This window comes from Caretta caretta, chromosome 9 (assembly GCF_965140235.1).
Source record: "Caretta caretta isolate rCarCar2 chromosome 9, rCarCar1.hap1, whole genome shotgun sequence".
NCBI lineage: Eukaryota > Metazoa > Chordata > Testudines > Cheloniidae > Caretta > Caretta caretta.
Window position 1 is genome coordinate 43,420,317 of NC_134214.1, and position 17,749 is coordinate 43,438,065.

Genomic DNA, 17,749 nt, shown 5'->3' on the forward strand with positions numbered 1-17,749 from the left:
TACAGTCATTCAATAATTGACTGGACAAACCTGCACCACCCCATAATTTCACACAACTATGAAAATTTAAAACTAAAATCTAAAAAAAAGATGAAAAGTAAATACTGATATTATCCATCAAAATTATAAACAAATAAAAATCAAATTCTGCCAAGCCTCAATATATTGATCCAGATCAATTCCTTCTTCACTGAGAAAATACTGTGGATTTCCATTATTCATATGCAATATTTATGGCACAGCCTTTTATTTTCAGCTTCAGAAATATTAACTCCAACACAAAAGAACCAACAAAACTAAAAACCATGCCAGATCTAAAATAGATCTTGTTGATTAATCTTATGAGAGCTTGTCTACAACCCTGGAACGTTAGGTTCCCCTGCTAAACTGGTAGTCAGTTCAGAAGAGGTACTGCAGAAATACTGTACACAGAGTAGAGCAAACTCCTTGTAGCCTTATAACTGCTGCTTTCAAGTAGATCCTCACATTTGACAAGATGTTGCCTGGCTCTTTTGTCTCTGTAACTGAAATTGAATTGTAAAATTTGAAGTATACACATATTTAAATTTTTTTCTAACACAACATGTATTAGGTGAAAAATCAGATTCCTGGGAAGGGGCATATCACAGGACAAGCTGGATTTAGTGCTTTGCAATGATTTGTTTTTATCTCTGCACTATACTATCCTGCAAAAGAGCACGAGCACTTTGGCCTCAATCCGACCTAGGGTACATCATTATGTACATGATGAATGCGCCCCGTGCGTAGTTCCTTTGAAGTCAATAGGATAATTCACAGTTGTCATAAATATAAAGGGAAGGGTAAACACCTTTAAATCCCTCCTGGCCAGAGGAAAAACCCTTTCACCTGTAAAGGGTTAAGAAGCTAGGATAACCTCGCTGGCACCTGACCAAAATGACCAATGAGAAGACAAGATACTTTCAAAAGCTGGGGGGAGGGAGAAACAAAGCCTCTCTCTCTGTCTGTGTGATGCTTTTGCCGGCGACAGAACAGGAATGGAGTCTTAGAACTTAGTAAGTAATCTAGCTAGATATGCGTTAGATTATGATTTCTTTAAATGGCTGAGAAAATAAGCTGTGCTGAATAGAATGGATATTCCTGTCTGTGTGTCTTTTTGTAACTTAAGGTTTTGCCTAGAGGGATTCTCTATGTTTTGAATCTGATTACCCTGTAAGGTATTTACCATCCTGATTTTACAGAGGTGATTCTTTTACTTTTTTTTCAATTAAAATTCTTCTTTTAAGAACCTGATTGCTTTTTCATTGTTCTTAAGATCCAAGGGTTTGGGTCTGTGTTCACCTATGCAAATTGGTGAGGATTTTTATCAAGCCTTCCCCAGGAAAGGGGGTGTAGGGTTTGGGAGGATTTTTTGGGGGGGACAGATGTTTCCAAGCGAGCTCTTTCCCTGTTATATATTTGTTAGACGCTTGGTGGTGGCAGCAATAAAGTCCAAGGGGAAAAGGTAAAATAGTTTGTACCTTGGGGAAGTTTTAACCTAAGCTAGTAAAAATAAGCTTAGGGGGTTTTTCATGCAGGTCCCCACATCTGTACCCTAGAGTTCAGAGTGGGGAAGGACCTTGACAACAGTGCATAAAGTTTAGCACCTGCGTAAGTCTTTTGACGAGCAGGACATTTGTTTGGACACTGAGGCCAAGATCCTCAAAGGTATGACGTCGCTTAACTCCCATTGAAATCGGTATCTCTGACTGGGCCCGAAAGCCTCACTTTCTACTGCCCTGCAGCCTGTAAAGTCATTTATACTGGTGCAAAATGAGTGTAAAATGCTACTTGTGATTCCAAATCAGATTCACCCTTTCATTCAGATACAGAGTGTTTGTACTGCTGTAAATAACTTCACAAGATGCAAGACAGAGACTCAAGCCTTAGGTAATGAAATGGTTGAGGCAGACAAAATGCCCTTTTAAAGCGACCTCTGTTGGACAGGCTTGGACTATATGATTATTTCCTGACAACAGGAAACTGCCTGTAGACTGACTAGACTGGGTTCACTTAGAGACAGTATGAGGATCAAGGGCATTCTGTGCTTAAGTTAACCAATGTCTTTTTAATATTATCCCCAAATGAACCAAACAATAGGTTATAGTTCTTGATGAGAAGTTTCACTGAAGAGTCTATAACTCTTTTAAAGAGCAGAAACTCCATTCCATTCTCACCCTAATAATAGAGAGAAACTTTCACTCTAAAGTCATCTTACAAAAGAGACTAGGTATAGATAGCATGTGTTTCAAGTTCTGGATAGCTTTAAGCCGGCTCTTTGATTTTAATCTTTGAACATGTTGTTCTATAGAGAAGGAGCTGGAAAGGACAGTGGACGATTCATGTGATTCAGATTAACTATTACTGGTATACTGACGTAGTGGGATGCGCTGCTTCTTGACAGGATGTGTGCAAATATGAGAATACCTAGACATGCCACAGCTCTTTGCTGATACAAAAAAGACGGAAAATAACCTTAGAAGCATCCCTATGAGAAATCAGGAAAAGTTTCACAACCTAGATGAAGCTGGTGCCAACAGTTCTCTAGGTGAAGCAAGTGGCTAAAATAGCTGGCCCAACAGCCATATACATACATGGACAGACACACACACACATAATCATCATCTCAATATTTGCTACCTCCTTACAACCCAGCAGCCATTTACTTTTAGCATCCCCCTAATCAGACTTGGGATTAGTTACATTCTGTAAACTAACACTTGGACTATCAGTATGGTTGCAACAGCGGCTACTACTAACACACCTGCAGTTACTGAAGTCAATGAGAGTATGTCTACCCTGCACCCTAAGCCTGGGCTCTGACTCAAGTTTAAGCCTAAGCCTCCCCCTTCCATCCACACACAAATCAGTCTGACTCGGGTCAGCAAATACTCAGGACTCAGATCCTAGGACCTTGCTGCAGGGAGTAAGTCAGACCCCAAGTCCTGATCGGACTCAGGTCCAAGCCCTGTCATTTTGCAGTGTGGATGTAGCTCAAGCTGCAGACCCAAGTCAAGTCTGTGTAGTGCAGCATGGACATGTTAGCACAGTTGCGAGACCCAGCTCCAGAATTTGTAAGCCCATGTTTACAATGTAGTGTCGATGCTCAAGCGCAGGCTTGGAAACATTGAGTCCACAAGCTCGGGTCCTACTGCACAGTAGTGTGCAGTGTAGACATACCCTGAGAGATTTGCTGTTGTCTTCAGTGAGGAGAGGATTTGACCCTTCATCTTTAACCAGCATGTGCAGGAGAGGAAGAAGAGAAGACACTATTAGCAACATCATTAGCTGGGAGAAACACTACAGTGACAGTGTGCAGAGCAGATGATGGAACGTTCCTGTCATGCAGCGCACGTAATAATCCAAAGGAACCTACTATGTCTGTGGGAGTATGACAGAAGTGGCAACTACATAAATTTCTTTCCCATTTTCATCACATAAAACTTGTCTAAGGACAAGCTTTATTTTACAGTAGCTGACTTTACACATAAGCTAAGGAAAGGGAGAGAGAGAGAGGGAGTATTTTATTCCTGAGGGCATTCTGCACCAAAAAATTCAAGAGTCCGTGCACAGTATTTTAAAATTCTGAAAAATTCTGCAAGTTTTGTCAATAAATAAATGCAGAGGCTCCAGCATGGCAGTGGGGAGCACAGGCCACTGGCTGCACAAAGGTGGGAGATCACCCTGCAGACCCCCCACTCCCTAGACACAGACTCAGCAGTGAGGCTATATCTGACCTTGACAGCACAAGGCCTAGGCCTGCCCCAGAAACACCGTGGGGCCCTGCCCCTCTTCGCCAGGTGCAGGGCAGGCAGGCTCAACCAGGCATGATCCAAATATGGAGGGGCTCAGTTTGGGGGCGGGATTCAGGTGTGGGGTGAGAGGATTCTATGTGGGACAATCTGAGTGCAGGCAGCTCAGTGGAGGGTTTAGGTGTGGGGAGATCTTGCTGCACAGAAGCTCGGGGGTGGGGGAGGTGTACAGGGGCAATGGCACTCTGCAGGGGCTTCCAGGTGAAGTGGTTGGGGCTCAGCAGATGGGCATGGGTGGTGGGGAAGTGGAGCTTGGTGGGGGTCTGGGGTCAGTGGCATGGGGGTCTGGATATGCAGGGGGTAGGGATTTGAGTGCAGGGAACTCAGTGAGGGGTGGTCTCCGTGCAGGGGTGAGAGTCCGGAGGCAGGGAGTCTGAGTGAATAGGTGGGGGTCTGGAGGCAGGGGGCTGAGTGAATGGAGGTTCCAGATTCAAGGGTTGAGGTTCAGTGTGGTGGGGTCCGGGTATGGAGGGCTGGGGGGTTTTGGATGTACTGGGTGATGCTTGGCGGGGGTGTCTAGGTAGGAGGTCAGGATGTACAGGGGGTTGGATGGATGCGGGAGCATATCCCCGTACAGTGACCCCCTCTCCCCACAGCTGAGGAGCAATGGGGGCAGGAAGCAGGGGAAGATGCTGAGCTTCCTGTGGCTGCAGGAGATTTCTGGGGGTGGGTCTGATGCAGCCCCAGCCACTCTTTGCATGGGAAACGGAAGTCCAATCCTCTCCTGCCCCGACAAGACTAGCAGTTGATCCTTGCTCAGGGTAGGAGCCACAGGCTGGGGTGTCCCCACCCCCATGGTGATTTACCTCGCTGCTTGTTGCTCCGGGTTCCTGAAACTATGCACTTGCGCTGCTAGGGAATGGTGTGTGACAGCTCTTGCAGCTTCCCTTTGCTTCCCTGTCAGAAAGTTATGTTTCTGCATGGAAGCAAAGAAATCTGTGGGACATATGGAATTCTGTGCACATGCAGTGGTGCAGAATTCCCCCAGGAGTAGTACTTCAAGATAAAAATAATCAAAACTATGCACAGAATAATGTGTGAAAAGCTAGAAATACAGAGTTGAGTAAACTGAAGCTTTATTATACAGTGTGGTAAAATACCAGTACTTCTCAGTAGTATAGGTGAAATTTAGGAAGTGTGGGGTCTTTAGTTCAACCTCCTCAAATCTTTTAAACAGGAGTCACATGTGAAAAGGAAATGAAGGTCAATAGCTGTGTACGGCCCCAAGGGTCCAGCTACAAAGGCCAGAAAGGAAACTACAGCTGGCATTAATACTGCTGTCAACTCAGAATGAAGAGAGTATAAAAGAAGAGATGCCAAAAGGAGAATTTGAACTTACATGGTTTAGAAATGCAAATGGAGCCAGGTAAGGCAAAGACACTAGCCCTTCACTTTTTTTTAAATGAAGACAGCATGCTCTGAGAGAGTTTTGCTCAAGTAAGGGCAAATATAAAGAGCAAGGTCTCACTGTAATAAAATAGGCATTGTCCTAGTCAGAGTATGGGAATGTGAAATACAACAATTTGGGTCAAAAATCATGGTTACAATTAGGCAATGGGCAGTTATAAAGGAGCAGCATGTATATAATTTAGTCCAGAATAAGGATCACAGTCAAAGGTTAGTTTTTCTGATGAGAAATTATGGAATATAGTCAAACCTAAGATTAAACTGGGTAGCATTCCTGAATATGAAAACCTATATACCAATTATAAACTTCCATTGTACCTTTTAATTGCAAAACTCAGTATTTGAACACTGGGAGGAGCAGGCACATGCCTTTCTTAAGTATAAATTGTACTAAGAGGTGGGATATAAAATTTATGCCTGGTAACAGTCAGCTTTAGCATACTTGTACTCTTCAACACGGTTATGAGCACATCAACTGCTTCAAGAAACACAAAATATTAAAATATATTCTGGCAAATCAGTGAAGGAAGAATTTAGTTTCAAACATTAAAATAGATCTGGGTATTTTAAATCTTCCTAAAGTGTGATCTAGGATCACAAAGTATTTTTCATTTTTTGGCATTTTAAGAGTACATTATTGCTATATTTATTGTTATTGAAAAATAAATTTCCTGGATGGAAGATAAAATAGCTATAGAAATTGGATATTAAAACCTGAAATTGTAGAAAGCACATTCCCTTCATAGTGCTATGTGTAAATACATTCAATGTTTTACTTAGAGAGACTGGATAGCTTAATCCCACACAATGAGAAACAAAACTCATCTAGCAGATGGTAAAGCCTGCAATTTGTCTTTGCCTAATAAATAAAGTAATGGTGAATGATTTTACAAAATTATGGCTCATCAGGGAATTTCAGTGCGTGACAACATCTATTAAACTGAAAGTACATCCCGGGGAGAGATTTTGTTCATATTTTATTCAACAAGCACATCAGCAAATACAATTGAAGAAAATCTACATGTAACCTCCTCATGATAACAGTTCACAACTCCTTTCTTCTGTCATCTTTACTGATCTAGTTTCCAGCGGCTCTTCAGAGATCCCCAGAGAGAATCTGTGTGGTTTTTTTTTTTTTTTTTTAAAACAAACAAGAGAGACAATCCTACAGGAGGATTCCACACCTTAGCATTGCATAGCCAGAAGAGTAATTTCACTGGATGTCATCATCATCAAAAAGATCTTCAAAATCTATTCCAAAAACAAAAGAAAATTAATACAGTGCCTATGCAGATGCTATTAGCACTCTGCCCCTATTCAGCAAAACAATTAAGTATTTAATTTTTAGCATGTAACTGGTCTCATGTTTATACACTGTTGCAGGATTGGAGCGTTAGTTGATAGTGTACCACACATTCAAGCTGAATTTGACACACATGCTTAAGAGTTTTGCAGATTCAGGACCCTGGGTTTCAGATCATAGCTATGTCTGCTACTCCCACGTTTCTTTTTCTAAGAATACACTGTAATCTCACCACAATATGCTTATGATGAAGCCCCTAGCACCCTTCGTTCTATTAAGTAACTTTGGGGTTTTTTTGTGATGTGCATTGAAATCTGGGGTTTGTAACTTGTCAAGGTTTCATGTGCAGATGAGTCTTGTCATTGAAACCTAGTCCTTGTTGGACACTTGCTTATGAGAGAATATTACCATACAATTTGCTATTATTCACAGTTTCAGTTTGGGAGAAGTCCAAGGTTAGATCCCCTTGCTATTCAAATGTCTTGATTTAAATGCACTGGTGGAACTTTATGGAGATGCCTGCATGGCACTTATGCCTGGCTCTACTCTATACAGTCACTCTTTCAGTTGTAAGACACATGCACTAAAAAACGGGGTCATTCCAAGTAAAACCACTTTAATTTATGGGTTTACTAACCAGATGTAAAAACAACAACCCTAAAACACTTTGAACATAGACAGAACCCCTAAACAGTCTCAAGACATTTTTGAGATTAACCATTCTCCATAGTTTGTGACAATGCCGCCTCAACCACAGTAAGTTTTAGTCATACCATGGGTTTGTCAGTTCTTTGCTGTATAGCTGTCAAAGCTGTATTATTTACCAAACATGGAAAATGTGTATTGCCCAGGCATATGTTGTATTTCCAATCCAAAACCGGCCAAGAGCATCTTCGCAAGCAGGCTGACTAACCTAGTGAGGAGGGCTTTAAACTAGGTTCACTGGGGGAAGGAGACCAAAGCCCTGAGGTAAGTGGGATACCAGGAGGAAGCACGAGCAGGAGCGTGTGAGAGGGGAGGGCTCCTGCCTCATACTGAGAAAGAGAGGTGATCAGCGGGTTTTCTCAAGTGCCTATACACAAATGCACGAAGCCTGGGAAACGATCAGGGAGAACTGGAAGTTCTGGCAAAGTCAAGGAATTATGATGTGATTGGAATAACAAGACTTGTGGGATAACTCACATGACTGGAGCACTGTCATGGATTGATATAAGCTGTTCACGAAGGACAGGCAGGGCAGAAAAGGTGGGGGAGTTGCACTGTATGTAAGAGAGCAGTATGACTGCTCAGAGCTCAAGTATGAAACTGCAGAAAAACCTGAGAGTCTCTGAATGAAGTTTAGAAGTGTGAGCAACAAGGTTGATGTCGTGGTGGGAGTCTACTATAGACCACCGGACCAGGGGGATGAGGTGGACGAGGCTTTCTTCCGGCAACTCGCAAAAGTTATTAGATTGCACGCCCTGGTTCTCATGGGAGACTTCAATCACCCTGATATCTGCTGGGAGAGCAATACAGCGGTGCACAGACAACCCAGGAAGTTTTTGGAAAATGTAGGGGACAATTTCCTGGTGCAAGTGCTGGAGGAACCAATAGGGGCAGAGCTCTTCTTGACCTGCTGCTCACAAACCAGGAAAAATTAGTAGGGGAAGCAAAAGTGGATGGGAACCTGGGAGGCAGTGACCATGAGATGGTCAAGTTCAGGATCCTGACACAAGGAAGAAAGGAAAGCAGCAGAATACGGACCCTGGACTTCAGAAAAGCAGACTTTGACTCCCTCAGGGAACTGATGGGCAGGATCCCCTGGGAGAATAACATGAGGGGGAAAGGAGTCCAGGAGAACTGGCTATATTTTAAAGAATCCTTATTGAGGTTACAGGGACAAACCATCCCGATGTGTAGAAAGAATAGTAAATATGGCAGGCGACCAGCTTGCCTTAACAGTGAAATCCTTGCTGATCTTAAATACAAAAAAGAAGCTTACAAGAAGTGGAAGATTGGACAAATGACCAGGGATGAGTATAAAAATATTGCTCGGGCATGCAGGAGTGAAATCAGGCCAAATCACAGCTGGAGTTGCAGCTAGCAAGAGATATTAAGAGTAACAAGAAGGGTTTCTTCAGGTATGTTAGCAACAAGAAGAAAGTCAAGGAAAGTGTGGGCCCCTTACTGAAGGAGGGAGGCAACCTAGCGACAGAGGATGTGGAAAAAGCTAATGTACTCAATGCTTTTTTTTGCCTCTGTCTTCACTAACAAGGACAGCTCCCAGACTACTGCACTGGGCAGCACAGCATGGGGAGGAGGTGACCAGCCCTCTGCAGAAAAAGAAGTGGTTCGGGACTATTTAGAAAAGCTGGACATGCACAAGTCCACGGGGCCGGATGCGTTGCATCCGAGAGTGCTAAAGGAGTTGTCGGATGTGATTGCAGAGCCACTGGCCATTATCTTTGAAAACTCATGGCGATCGGGGGAAGTCCCGGACGACTGGAAAAAGGCTAATGTAGTGCCCAGCTTTAAAAAAGGGAAGAAGGAGGATCCTGGGAACTACAGGCCAGTCAGCCTCACCTCAGTCCCTGGAAAAATCATGGAGCAGGTCCTCAAGGAATCAATTCTGAAGCACGTAGAGGAGAGGAAAGTGATCAGGAACAGTCAGCATGGATTCATCAAGGGCAAGTTATGCCTGACTAATCTAATTGCATTCCATGATGAGATAACTGGTTCTGTGGATGAAAGGAAAGCAGTGGACGTGTTGTTCCTTGACTTTAGCAAAGCTTTTGACACTGTCTCCCACAGTATTCTTGCCAGCAAGTTAAAGAAGTATGGGCTGGATGAATGGACTATAAGGTGGACAGAAAGCTGGCTAGATTGTCAGGCTCAACAGGTAGTGATCAATGGCTCCATGTCTAGTTGGCAGCCGGTATCAAGTGGACTGCCCCAAGGGTTGGTCCTCAGGCCGGTTTTGTTCAATATCTTCATTAATGATCTGGAGGATGGTGTGGATTGCACCCTCAGCAAGTTTGCAGATGACACTAAACTGGGAGGAGAGGTAGATATGCTGGAGGATAGGGATAGGATACAGAGGGACCTAGACAAATTGGAGGATTGGGCCAAAAGAAATCTGATGAGGGTCAACAAGGACAAGTGCAGAGTCCTGCACTTAGGACGGAAGAATCCCATGCACTGCTACAGACTAGGGATCGAATGGTTCAGCAGCCGTTCTGCGGAAAAGGACCTAGGGGTGACAGTGGACGAGAAGCTGGATATGAATCAACAGTGTGCCCTTGTTGCTAAGAAGGCCAATGGCATTTTGGGATGTATAAGTAGGGGCATTGCAAGCAGATCGAAGGACGTGATCGTTCCCCTATATTCGACATTGGTGAGGCCTCATCTGGAGTACTGTGTCCAGTTTTGGGCCCCACACTACAAGAAGGATGTGGAAAAATTGGAAAGAGTCCAGCGGAGGGCAACAAAATGATTAGGGGACTGGAACACATGAGTTATGAGGAGAGGTTGAGGGAACTGGGGATGTTTAGTCTACGGAAGAGAAGAATGAGGGGGGATTTGAAAGCTGCTTTAAACTACCTGAAAGGGGGTTCCAAAGAGGATGGCTCTGGACTGTTCTCAGTGGTAGCAGAAGACAGAACAAGGAGTAATGGTCTCAAGTTGCAGTGGGGGAGGTTTAGGTTGGATATTAGGAAAAATTTTTTCACTAGGAGGGTGGTGAAACACTGGAATGCGTTATCTAGGGAGGTGGTGGAATCTCCTTCCTTAGAAGTTTTTAAGGTCAGGCTTGACAAAGCCCTGGCTGGGATGATTTAATTGGGGATCGGTCCTGCTTTGAGCTGGGGGTTGGACTAGATGACCTCCTGAGGTCCCTTCCAACCCTGATATTCTATGATTCTATGAAATATGAAATTATCTTATTCCTCAATTATGCAACTGGCTATTCTTGAAAATAGTAACATCCAACCATTTTACCACGTTTCGGATTTGAGGTACTGATATGAGACAATCTCTTGTAAACAATAACTTGGTTCACAATTTCTATATGCTACTCGTCAGAGTTTACTAACACAGAGTCAGTCGTGCAACTATGACTGGGCAATTTCATTTGGAATGATCAAATCTGAGAAATAAATTCATTTTGAGATGGTGGAAGCGGGCAAGCAATTTTTATACATTGCCCAGTTTTATATTTCATGTGATTTAATTATTACAAATGTGACAAAGTACAAACTGAAATATCACAAAATGTAATTTTTCCATTCAAAAACTGAAGTTCAAGACATGTAAGAACAAAATAATCCAAAAGCAGGTTTACCTCAAATACGGCAGAAGCTGTCATGCTACATTACTCAAGATAAAATCTAAGGTAGGCTTGTCTTGGCTATTCTTGCTTCCTAAACTAATGATTCTTGTTGTTAATTTCTAGCACCAAATACTGTAAACCTATTAAACTATAAAATAACTAAAATATAAAAATAAAGTAGCACAGGAACTGAAACGTGTTGAATTGCCTTACCATTAAAGAAATCTGCATGAACTGCCTTTTCGTTAGCTGCTAAGTCCATCAATAATCCTGTACTTCCTCCTGCCTAAGAAAGAACAGTGTTTTGTCATCTACTGTGGCAAATTTAGTTTAGTGGCAAATCATAATATTAATTAATTATCTTGATCATTCATACAAACATTTACATACCTAACAAAATAACATGTGAAATATATAGTACATTGCCTCATCTTCTTCCTGCTTGCTTCTGTTGCCCTCTGTACAACTCATTTGAGTGGCGTGGCATGATTGTCTCTCCTGCTTCTGGAGAGCTTGGACTTAGCTTGTTTTATCGGTAGTAACCTTCATTTTATCCCAGCCTGTCATTTGCTAAATTTCTTAGTGGAACTGTGACAGAAATAACCAAGATCCCAATCCTGCAGTAAATTCTATACAAACAGACTGTGATAGAACACCACAGTAATGAACTGTTGGGGGAGGGCAAATAGCTTTCTGGGATGTATTAGCAGGAGTGTTGTAAGCAAGACTCAAGTAGTAATTTTTCCACTCTACTCAGCACTTTACATAAAAACAATTATGTAAAAGGTTGTTATAGAGAGGAAGGTGATAAATTTTTCTCCTTAACCACTGGCACACAGAAGGAATGGTCTTAAATTGCAGCAAGAGAGATTTAGGTTAGAGATCAGGAAAAATGTACTAACTGTAAGGGGAGTTAAGCACTAGAACAAAGTGCTGTCTAATGACAAAATAAATATACTGAAAATAGATGGAGAAATGTTTTCTCTCCCAGTTGCAGGGATCTCTGAAGATCACCTAACACTGTAGATGTAACATTTCCCATCACACATGTGTAGTTTCAGTTGAGGGTCCAGTCTTAGGCCAGCTGACAGTGGCTGGGGCCAAATGCTTCAGAGGGAATGAACAGAACAGGGAAATTTTTCAGTTAACCATCCCCTGTTGTTCAGTCCCAGCTTCTGGCAGTCAAGAGGCTTAGGGATACAAAGAGCATGGGATTGCATCCCTGACCATCTTGGCTAATCTTGGGGAGTAGCACTGTATGTGAGGGAGCAGTATGACTGCTCAGAGCTCCGGTACGAAACTGTAGAAAAACCTGAGTGTCTCTGGATTAAGTTTAGAAGTGTGTGCAACAAGAGTGATGTAGTGGTGGGAGTCTGCTGTAGACCACCGGACCAGGGGGATGAGGTAGATGAGGCTTTCTTCCGGCAGCTCACGGAAGCTACTAGATCGCATGCCCTGATTCTCATGGGTGACTTTAATTTTCCTGATATCTGCTGGGAGAGCAATACAGCGGTGCATAGACAATCCAGGAAGTTTTTGGAAAGCGTAGGGGACAATTTCCTGGCGCAAGTGCTGGAGGAACCAACTAGGGGGGGCGCTTTTCTTGACCTGCTGCTCACAAACCGGGTAGAATTAGTGGGGGAAGCAAAAGTGGATGGGAATCTGGGAGGCAGTGACCATGAGATGGTTGAGTTCAGGATCCTGACACAAGGAAGAAAGGAAAGCAGCAGGATACGGACCCTGGACTTCAGGAAAGCAGACTTCGACTCCCTCAGGGAACGGATGGCCAGGATCCCCTGGGGGACTAACTTGAAGGGGAAAGGAGTCCAGGAGAGCTGGCTGTATTTCAAGGAATCCCTGTTGAGGTTACAGGGACAAACCATCCCAATGAGTCGAAAGAATAGTAAATATGGCAGGCAACCAGCTTGGCTTAATGGTGAAATCCTAGTGGATCTTAAACATAAAAAAGAAGCTTACAAGAAGTGTAAGGTTGGACATATGACCAGGGAAGAGTATAAAAATATTGCTCGGGCATGTAGGAATGATATCAGGAGGGCCAAATCACACCTGGAGCTGCAGCTAGCGAGAGATGTCAAGAGTAACAAGAAGGGTTTCTTCAGGTATGTTGGCAACAAGAAGAAAGTTAAGGAAAGTGTGGGCCCCTTACTGAATGAGGGAGGCAACCTAGTGACAGAGGATGTGGAAAAAGCTAATGTACTCAATGCTTTTTTTGCCTCTGTCTTCACGAACAAGGTCAGCTCCCAGACTGCTGCGCTGGGCATCACAAAATGGGGAAGAGATGGCCAGCCCTCAGTGGAGATAGAGGTGGTTAGGGACTATTTAGAAAAGCTGGACGTGCACAAGTCCATGGGGCCGGACGAGTTGCATCCGAGAGTGCTGAAAGAATTGGCGGCTGTGATTGCAGAGCCATTGGCCATTATCTTTGAAAACTCGTGGCGAACAGGGGAAGTCCCGGATGACTAGAAAAAGGCTAATGTAGTGCCCATCTTTAAAAAAGGGAAGAAGGAGGATCCTGGAAACTACAGGCCAGTCAGCCTCACCTCAGTCCCTGGAAAAATCATGGAGCAGGTCCTCAAAGAATCAATCCTGATGCACTTGCATGAGAGGAAAGTGATCAGGAACAGCCAGCATGGATTCACCAAGGGAAGGTCATGCCTGACTAATCTAATCGCCTTTTATGATGAGATTACTGGTTCTGTGGATGAAGGGAAAGCAGTGGATGTACTGTTTCTTGACTTTAGCAAAGCTTTTGACACGGTCTCCCACAGTATTCTTGTCAGCAAGTTAAGGAAGTATGGGCTGGATGAATGCACTATAAGGTGGGTAGAAAGCTGGCTAGATTGTCGGGCTCAACGGGTAGTGATCAATGGCTCCATGTCTAGTTGGCAGCCGGTGTCAAGTGGAGTGCCCCAGGGGTCGGTCCTGGGGCCGGTTTTGTTCAATATCTTCATAAATGATCTGGAGGATGGTGTGGATTGCACTCTCAGCAAATTTGCGGATGATACTAAACTGGGAGGAGTGGTAGATACGCTGGAGGGGAGGGATAGGATACAGAAGGACCTAGACAAATTGGAGGATTGGGCCAAAAGAAATCTGATGAGGTTCAATAAGGATAAGTGCAGGGTCCTGCACTTAGGATGGAAGAATCCAATGCACCGCTACAGACTAGGGACCGAATGGCTAAGCAGCAGTTCTGCGGAAAAGGACCTAGGGGTGACAGTGGACGAGAAGCTGGATATGAGTCAGCAGTGTGCCCTTGTTGCCAAGAAGGCCAATGGCATTTTGGGATGAATAAGTAGGGGCATAGCGAGCAGATCGAGGGACGTGATCGTCCCCCTCTATTCGACATTGGTGAGGCCTCATCTGGAGTACTGTGTCCAGTTTTGGGCCCCACACTACAAGAAGGATGTGGATAAATTGGAGAGAGTCCAGCGAAGGGCAACAAAAATGATTAGGGGGTCTAGAACACATGACTTATGAGGAGAGGCTGAGGGAGCTGGGATTGTTTAGTCTGCAGAAGAGAAGAATGAGGGGGGATTTGATAGCTGCTTTCAACTACCTGAAAGGGGATTCCAAAGAGGATGGCTCTAGACTGTTCTCAATGGTAGCAGATGACAGAATGAGGAGTAATTGTCTCAAGTTGCAGTGGGGGAGGTTTAGGTTGGATATTAGGAAAAACTTTTTCACTAAGAGGGTGGTGAAACACTGGAATGCGTTTCCTAGGGAGGTGGTAGAATCTCCTTCCTTAGAGGTTTTTAAGGTCAGGCTTGACAAAGCCCTGGCTGGGATGATTTAACTGGGAATTGGTCCTGCTTCGAGCAGGGCGTTGGACTAGATGACCTTGGACTAGATGACCCTGATATTCTATGATTCTATGATTCTAATAGCCAGTAATCGACCTATTCTTTTTTTAACCTATTTATAATTTGGCCTTCACAACATCTCCAGGCAAGGAGTTCAACAGGTTGACTGTGAATTGTGTGAAAACGTCTTTAATTTCATCGTGTGACCCCTAGTTTGTATGTTTTGTGAAGGTATAAATAACATTTCATTATTCACTTTCTCCACACTATTTATGATTTTATAGACCTCTATCATATACCCCCCGTTTTCTCTTTTCTAAACTGAACAGTCCCAGTCTTTTTAATCTCTCCTCATAAAAACTGTTCCATACTCCTAATCATTTTTGTGCCCTTCTCTCTACTTTGTGTCCCTTTATTGAACATGTAACTAGCAGGTGGACAGGACTGTCACTGGGCATCGCTTAACACTGGGGACATAAGGTTTCCCGCCAAAGACACGTGGTGTCAGCTGAGGGCTCGGCCTTGGGCCAGGGAATAGAATCATAGAATATCAGGGTTGGAAGGGACCTCAGGAGGTCATCTAGTCCAACCCCCTACTCAAAGCAGGACCAATCCCCAATTAAATCATCCCAGCCAGGGCTTTGTCAAGCCTGACCTTAAAAACTTCTAAGGAAGGAGATTCTACCACCTCCCTAGGCAACGCATTCCAGTGTTTCACCAACCTCCTAGTGAAAAAATTTTTCCTAATATCCAACCTAAATCTCCCCCACTGCAACTTGAGACCATTACTCCTTGTCCTGTCCTCTTCCACCACCAAGAATAGTCTAGAACCATCCTGTCTGGAACCACCTCTCAGGTAGTTGAAAGCAGCTATCAAATCCCCCCTCATTCTTCTCTTCTGCAGACTAAACAATCCCAGTTCCCTCAGCCTCTCCTCATAAGTCATGTGCTCCAGTCCCCTAATCATTTTGTTGCCCTCCGCTGGACTCTTTCCAATTTTTCCACATCCTTCTTGTAGTGTGGGGCCCAAAACTGGACACAGTACTCCAGATGAGGCCTCACCAGTGTCGAATAGAGGGGAACGATCACGTCCTTCGATCTGCTGGCAGTGCCCCTACTTATACATCCCAAAATGCCATTGGCCTTCTTAGCAACAAGGGCACACTGTTGATTCATATCCAGCTTCTCGTCCACTGTCACCCCTAGGTCCTTTTCTGCAGAACGGCTGCTGAGCCATTCAATCCCTAGTCTGTAGCTGTGCATTGGGTTCTTCTGTCCTAAGTGCAGGACCCTGCACTTATCCTTGTTGAACCTCATCAGATTTCTTTTGGCCCAATCCTCCAATTTGTCTAGGTCCCTCTGTATCCTATCCCTGCCCTCCAGCGTATCTACCACTCCTCCCAGTTTAGTATCATCCGCAATAGGTGGGTCCTAGGAGCAGGGCCCTGTATTTAACTGTCGCTGGCTGGGGAGCCCCCACACCCTACCCCAGCGGGGCCGGGCCTGGCCCCCCAGCGGCCCAGGGAGACGCACGGGTCGCGCGCAGCTGGACGGACCGCACCATGCACCAGGCCAGCACAGCCGCCAGACCCCGAGGGAGGGAGAAGTGGGGGGGAACTGCCCGCCCCCAGGTGCCCCGACCTGTAGAAATCGCGAGGAACCAGCCAATCAGATCTGGGACCGCTGCCCAGACTCGCATCCTGTCAGCACGTGACGCAACGCGAGCTCCTCGTCCGCCCGCTCCCCCAGCGCGAGCCCGTAACCGCCAGCTCAGCCCGCGGCATCCCTAGCAGCGGGGGGCTGCGCGCGCGCGCGCCACCTCCCCCACTAGCATCGTCACCTCGTCCAGGTCCACGTAAGGCCCTGCGCCCTCAGGGAACATCTCGTCCACTGCTGGCTTCATCGGCTCGTTAGGTCCCCGGCTCGCGAAGGGCCCCGGTCGGCACCGCCTTCCCCCTGGGAACCACTTCCGATCTGAGCTCAACCCGCCAGCTTCCGGTGTCAGGCGAGTCTGCGCAGCTCCACTCTCATGGCCCTTCTGGAAGCCAGGAGGACCGATCGCTCTATGATGCCGGGGAGCCCTGAGGCGCCGCCCTGGTTGCCGCTGTAGCTCTCCCCGCCCCTTAGGACTACCTGGCTCTCCTGGGGAGAGCGGAGGGCTCCTACCCTCTGAGAGAAGCACAGCTCAGGGCTGTGTTGGCCCGAGTTGGGGCAGAGTCACCCTGCTCCCTGCAAGGCACAAGCCATGGCCAGTCTCGGCACTTGGTGAGTGCTTATGCGACACAGAATTTCCCATGACCCTTTGCAGCGGGGCTCGGGCGCCCCCTGCGCATCACCTGGGAGAGTTGCTGGCAAGGGCTGCCCTTGCTAGATCCACACTTCCCTCCTGGGTCATCAGGCCAGAACCAGAGCCTAATTCCCGCCACTTCTTAGTTCTGTGATCATGTATAAGATTGGAAGCCGTGTTGTGATCTGCTCAGTCTCAGCTGATGAAGGACCGACAGTCTACGCAGTCTTGGTTAATCGTCTGCCCACCAGCATCAGGGTTAGAACAAATCCTCCCTTCACATTCAGCAGAAGAGCAACAGCAACATTTTCAAAAGCACCAAAGTGATTTAGGCCTTCTTGGCACACCAAAGCTGTAGCTTGCACCCTCATTAGGGGCTGGGCTGATATACCTATGCAGGGGAAAAGATCACATCCCTAACTGACATAGTTATATGGGTACAAAATCTGCATATAGACCAGACTTGAGGAGCTGGAGTCCCATTTTCAAAAGTGACTGAGACATTTAGGTCCCAAAGATGTTCAGTGACACATAGATTCCTTAAGTGCCTAGGTCACTTTTGAAAATGGGCCTTTATCTTCTAAGAGTACATCTACACTAAGAGTACATCTACACTTGCTACAGTGACAGAAGGGGTTTTTCCATCACTATACTAAATTCACGTCCTCAAAAGTCGGCAGCTAGGTCGATGGGCTGTCACAGACTTCCTGTGTGACGTTGAATGAAGTACTTAGTCTTTCTGTTCCTCATCTATAAAATGGGAATAATAGCACTTCACTACCTCATGGGGTT

At 45.2% G+C, this 17,749-nt stretch overlaps 1 protein-coding gene across 1 annotated transcript; it reads right to left on the minus strand.

Annotated features, from left to right (window-relative positions):
* Window positions 1-6,197: 6,197 nt before the first annotated feature.
* COPS9 (COP9 signalosome subunit 9) lies at window positions 6,198-16,935 on the minus strand. Its single transcript, XM_048864307.2, has 3 exons — window positions 16,511-16,935; window positions 11,060-11,132; window positions 6,198-6,488 (listed from the first exon to the last, which is right to left on the minus strand). Exons 1-3 carry the CDS (start codon window positions 16,571-16,573, stop codon window positions 6,451-6,453), a joined length of 174 nt encoding a protein of 57 aa, XP_048720264.1. The 5' UTR covers window positions 16,574-16,935; the 3' UTR covers window positions 6,198-6,450.
* Window positions 16,936-17,749: the final 814 nt, after the last annotated feature.